The sequence below is a fragment of the Eublepharis macularius genome, chromosome 3 (assembly GCF_028583425.1).
Source record: "Eublepharis macularius isolate TG4126 chromosome 3, MPM_Emac_v1.0, whole genome shotgun sequence".
Taxonomy (NCBI): Eukaryota; Metazoa; Chordata; class Lepidosauria; order Squamata; family Eublepharidae; genus Eublepharis; species Eublepharis macularius.
In genome coordinates, this window is record NC_072792.1 from 67,227,958 (window position 1) to 67,233,957 (window position 6,000).

General features: G+C 38.6%; 1 protein-coding gene across 3 annotated transcripts in view; it reads left to right on the plus strand.

The window, feature by feature from the left end:
- OFD1 (OFD1 centriole and centriolar satellite protein) overlaps positions 1-4,657 on the plus strand; it is a 42,511-nt gene extending 37,854 nt beyond the window's left edge. For all 3 annotated transcript variants that reach the window (XM_054973286.1, XM_054973287.1, XM_054973288.1), the window contains 3 exons: positions 1,743-1,913; positions 3,920-3,984; positions 4,332-4,657. In XM_054973286.1, the coding sequence (XP_054829261.1) occupies positions 1,743-1,913; positions 3,920-3,984; positions 4,332-4,383 (288 nt within the window). In that variant the 3' untranslated portion in view covers positions 4,384-4,657. The remainder of the gene's footprint in view (positions 1-1,742; positions 1,914-3,919; positions 3,985-4,331) is intronic.
- Positions 4,658-6,000: the final 1,343 nt, after the last annotated feature.

Genomic DNA, 6,000 nt, shown 5'->3' on the forward strand with positions numbered 1-6,000 from the left:
TTACTCTCTTTGGGGATTTAACTCATAAGTGAGTAGCTACATAGCTGCAGGAATTTCTGGATGATGCTCATTATTCAGATTCATTCCATTCTGGTTTCTGTTGAAGTGTTGGAACCAAAATTGCCTCGGTTTCCTGGTGAATGAGTGATGCTAGGAGATGCTAGTGATCACTCCCTGGTCTATCTCAGTAGCATTCAGTATAATTGGCCATAGAATCCTTCTAAAGCATTGTTCTCTGTGCTATTTATACAAGAAGTTGAGTGAAATCAGCTGAAGGGTGAGGACTCAGTTGCCATCAAAATGCAGATGATACAGAGCCCTGTCTTTTACATTGAGTCCTAGGGAGGCAGTCCAAGTTCTGATTTGGTGCCTGAAATTAGGAATGGATTGGATTGGTATGAAGAAGATAAAACTTAATCTGGACTATGTGGAGGTATTTTGTCTGGAAACGTGATTCACCTTCAGATGAGTGCTTTATTACTAGATGTGTACTAGATTGCACTCACTTGAATTCCTAGGTCAGCAATCTAGGGATGTTTTTGGATGCTGGTGTTCCTGGATGATCAAATGATGGCTATGACCAGGTCCTCCCTCCTCAGTCCGCTTCTGCTGGTTTGGCAGAAGTAGCATTTTTTTGTTCAGTTACTTATGTCCTTCTGCTGCCTGTGCTGTATGTGGGGCTGCCTTTGAAGAATGTTCAAAAACTTTAGCCAACTACTAGTACAAACTGTCTGCCAGGAACATGTTAGACCTATTTTATAATACTGTCAGATTGCCAGTCAGTTTTTGAAGCCAATTCAAAGAGCTGATCATCAGCTAAATAGGTTGGGGCCACAGTATGTTCTCCCATACAGCTGAAAATCCTTTCCCATGTCCCCAGAGGGTAACTATGAGAGAGTGAAACTTTTCAGTAGTGGCTCTGTGGAACATCCTCCCACAGAAAGTTCTTTTGTTCCTTCCAGGCTGGTGTTTTGTTTCCTAGAAGTTCTTGTTTTAGAAGGTGCTTGGCCAGAAGTTGCTGAACCTATTCCTTCATGAAATCATCTTGAGTTTTAAAATGCTATTTAATATGCTGTCCGGCAATTTTATATGGTTAATCGGTTTTACCATTAGGGTGTTTATTTTTTACGCTATAGGTTTTTTATGATACAGGTTTTAAATTTTTGTAAACTACTCTGAGAATCTATTGGATAGGAAGATGGACTATAAACGGCTTTTTTTGAGCTGGAATGCCCCGGAACAGTGTTCCAGCAGCTCTATAAAATACCCACATGACTGGTGTCACATGGGTATTTTTAAAATGGCCTATTTGGGCCTTAGATCCAGCCACTGCCAGGTGGGGGAGTGTTCCCCCACCTGGCAGAGTGGCCCATTCTGGGCCAAATCGGACACACACACCCTGGAGCACAGGAGTGCTCCCGGGGCAGCCACACCTGCATGATGACATCACTTCCCGGAAGTGATGTCATCATGCAGTCCTGGGTGTGCGCACACGCGCACTGTGCATGCATGTATACAATGAAAGGAGCACCACCTCCTCCTGGGAGTTGCCCCAGGTGAGAGTTCCCCCACCTCTTTCCCCAGAAAAAAAGCCCTAACTATAAATATGTTTTTAAGTGATATATGTTTAAAATTGTTGAGGCAGCATAGGGTGGTTAATGTAGACAGAAGCATTTTGCTACTAACAGGTCATGTTTAGTTGATCATATCCTCAAATATTATTTTTCTATTGTTTTCTTAAGTACATTGAAGAGTCAGTGACAACTAAAGAGAAAACACATGATGAAAAAGCAGCAAAATTAGAAGAGAGTCTGTTGAAAGCTGAAGACCATAGTGGCGATGCTATTCCTAATCCATTAGAAAAATACATGAAAATGGTTCAACAGAATCAAGAGCAAGAGCTTGCAAATAAGGTGGTATTTTCTATCACAGCAGATAGTTAGAAAATGTGTAAGTGAAAGCCAAATGATATTTGGAATTAGTGTACTGCTGGGGAACAGGAGGAGCAGTCCCATAATTTTAGTCAAGCCTCATTTAAAATGTGATTTTTTTGTTACTGCTTTTCAATATCATAGCATTTACATTTAAACTGAGTGCAGAAGTCCATGTGAGGATTTTTTTACTCTCCAGCATTACATTTAAATAAGATCTTAGACTTACCCTAACAGCTGTTCTTTCTGTTTTTCACACTAAACAAGCATGCAAAGTAGCACATATAACAAGCAGTTAGACAAAATGGGGTCCACTTTTATGTTTAAAAAGTTACGTATTTTTAGCTTTCCTTAAGAATAAATCTTCTGTCTCAGCGTTTCTTCTCTCTTACTTGATGTCTGTTTCCATACATATCCAGTTTACTATTAGTACAACACGCTGGTTTGTGTAATGATTTCTCTTGATATCTAGCAATACTTCATTTCTCAGCATTGAGCTTGTTGTTGATGCAACACTTGCAGATCTTTCAGTGTTAACTTAACACTGGACATTAACACCAGCAAGCTGCACGTACTTATGAGAGCAAAGCTGAACCTGTTGCACTTTTTAGGCTTTGCCTGAATCTTCCCTAAATGCTTATAGTTGTACATATCCAAGGGGCAGGCTTTCAGTAACTGCCACTTGTTAGATTTGAGTTCAGTTGGTAAAGTCATCTGTTGCAGGTTTTCTGTAGCAATACAAGTATCTAATGTTTACGTTTTTGCTATATTATATATATATATATATATATATATATATATATATATATATATATATATATATATATATATATATACACACACACATACAAACATTCAGTTAGTGGAATGTGTGGATGTTGTAACTAGGCATTTAAAGTTCTGTTCAAGTTTATGTTGATATCCAGGTTTGATTCTGCTCTGTGTTCCACACAATGCGGATCCAGGTTCTGTGCTGGCAGGAAGATTGAATGCATCCTCCCACCCTATCCATTTCAACATGGGTCACAAATCAGACTGAAAACCTACAGTTCTCAGATTCATTCATTTCACTCTCCCAGCAATACAGCTGGTTCATCGGGGAAAGGCTGCGGGAAGCCACTTGCATGCTTCCTGGCAAATAGGACAGTCAGTCCTGGGCCCAAAATGCCCAAAGTCATCTTTCTCTCCTCGCCATTCCACCCAAGCACAAATTATGCTCTAGCTTATGGCTGGGGGGTGAAACTTGCATCTTTGATCATATGCAGGCGTGGAGTAGCTAAACCCTTGTAATTCTGACCAGTTTCAGAGTAGTACTGTGCGGGGTTCTTTGCTTGATCTTTTAACATCATAATTTTATACTAGACTGCTTTCTAGGTACCTTCTTATTCACTAAGTTGAAACATAGTAACAGATACTTATCCTCAACTTAAATATATATTCTGGTTTTAGCATTTGCCACCCAACAAAAAGTGCATGAAAATATACAGATCAAAATTATCTGCACAAAACTGGTATTATCTGGAAAAGGTCGCAATTTTATTGTCCTGCTGGTCATTAGGCTAATAACTTGATACATTTGGATATGATGAACTAATTTCCTAATATAAGAAGAGCCAACCAAAATAGAATGGTATAAGTCTATAAATTTATGGTGTAATGCTGCTTAAGGTGGCACTGAAAGTTTGTTAAAGCTGAACAAGCACCACTTTTAAAAATGGAACCTGTCTGCAATAATGTACAAGAAAAGCCATCTTCCACCAATGGAGAGATGGACAGAATGGCCATTGGCTTGGTTGCAACCAAGTACCATTTTGCTGTTTCCTCCTTCCCAGAACTGTTTCTCACTGATGCCTGTCTACCTGGTCACTGGGTAACAATGTTTCACAGCATTAAGCTTTAAAAGTTATCTTTCCTGTAAATTCCTATACAATACCAACAGTGTAAAAGGATGCTAAAGCACCCCGTAATAAATTTCTCTTATCTGCTAGAATTTCAAGAAAGAAGATGCTGAAGTAACATCGGAGAGACTCCCAGGTAGTGAAAGGGAGAACAGGTATATACTTTTTGGTATTTCTGCTTTATACCTTACTTTGTTAAAGGAACAGAACAGAATTTGATGCTTTAAAATGGGGAAACTTTTACTGACCACTGTGAATCTAGAGGAGTATTGTATAATGAATATCATATTTTTTCTCATTTGATCATCTAAAAGAAATGCATTAAAGTTGAATAAATGTTTAAGTTAAAATTAAGGAGTGTTGACTAGCTCAATACATGCCCATTACACAGTTAGTAGCAGCTCCGTGTCCTAGGTCTGCCCGATGGGTGATGACTAGAAGGAAGGGTTCTCAGAAATAGGGGAAGATTAATTGTATCACCATCCACTGTTGTGTGTTCTAGCTTTAGTGCTGCAGAGAGCCTTCAGGGAGAACCTGATGAAGATTTCTGGTAAACATCAGCTACCTGGCCAGAAAGATGATATAAGAAAAACACCATGCAGCAAGAAGCTGAATATGTGCAATTTTGGAAAACTTTCATCTGCAGTGTAATTAATGAAGAAATACAGCATCAGAATATATTTTCAGATGACTTCATGGTTACAATCTATTGTGGGAGAGCTGTTTGGAGACTTGAAACACTTCAAAACACATTTTTTACTTGAATAAAAATCATGGGAGCTGGAGTGCCAACAATAAATTTCACCTGTTCAGAATGTTTCAAATTAGCATGAGAACTGCCTTTTTTGAAGTCTCCCTGCCCCCTTGCAGACTCATCACAAATCACATTGGTTTGACAGCTGAATGTATTTAGTAAGACAAACCATGGAAATCAATGTTCAGTTAATGTAGAAATAGCTGCCTTCTGGTACAGATTTAATAATGGCTCACCTACCATATTTGTGATTTTTTAAGACATTTAACTTGTTTCTCAGCATTGTTTGAGTTCTTCTTTTGCAGTCTTTATTCAAGAAGTTAAAATATTAACTGTACTTAAAAATAATTGAGATATTTGTCTATAGAAGTGAGCACACTAAAATCAAATATCAAAACAAGTACGTACTTTTTAAAAAAAAATCATGGTACATACGGCTTACTGTTAAAGCGTAGAATATTTAAATCAGCATTCACTAGTGGTAGGCGTAAGCCCTGGCTTCTACATACTCATGTAATCTTGCCTACTGCAGACTCACAATGCAACCCCTTAGTAGGGTTGTGAGATTTTTCTTAGTGCTGTTTTATAAGGAAGAACAGTTTTAAAAATCTGGGTATGGCTGACGTAAACAACTTTGTCCTTTCAGTTAACAAGGCATTTTTCCATACCAAAGAAAAAGCAGTAGTACAAGCCTTTTAGAACAGAGAGGGAACACAGAGTCTGCATGAGAAGATATCAAAACACGAGGGTTTGTTTCATCTCGTACACAGATGATATATCAAGAGATACTTTTTTGTGCTCTATATCCTGAATGTGTCTTCTATACTTAAGGGTGACAGAGTAGGTGATGCTTAAGTATAAAACAGAAGTGAAAGAATATAAGCTCCTAGTACTGGTTTCTTTGACTAGAATCAGAGCAACAAAAGTCACTTGATCATGGGCCAGGTTTAAGGCTTCCTCAAGTGACAAAATGGGATTCAGTTTAGATTGACATATTGGCCACATTTTACTGAATTTTGCAGTAGTAATTGAGAGTTATACTGACCACAAACTTCTGAGAACAGTTGCTAACAGATGAACACCATCTTAAAACATATGCCTCCAGTACAAACAGGCTCTGTGCCTTACAACAAGGCCATCTTGCACAAACAGAGTGGGGAAAGAGGCTAATTTCTGTCTGGTTGGTTTAAGAGCCAATCAAAGGCAGGTTTTGAGAGTATATTTAAAAAATCAGGTTCTCTTCTTTGAGGCTCATTTGTAAATTACAATTATTCAGAAAGCCTGTTTTGGTCCATTATGAAGAAATGCAAGTGGCAGCCTCCCTTATCGCCACTCCCCCCCCTCCCATTTTTTAAAAAAGTTGTAGATCCTAACTGAAAAGGGGCCCCCCTGCAGTCTACAAAAGAAGAGGGGAAAC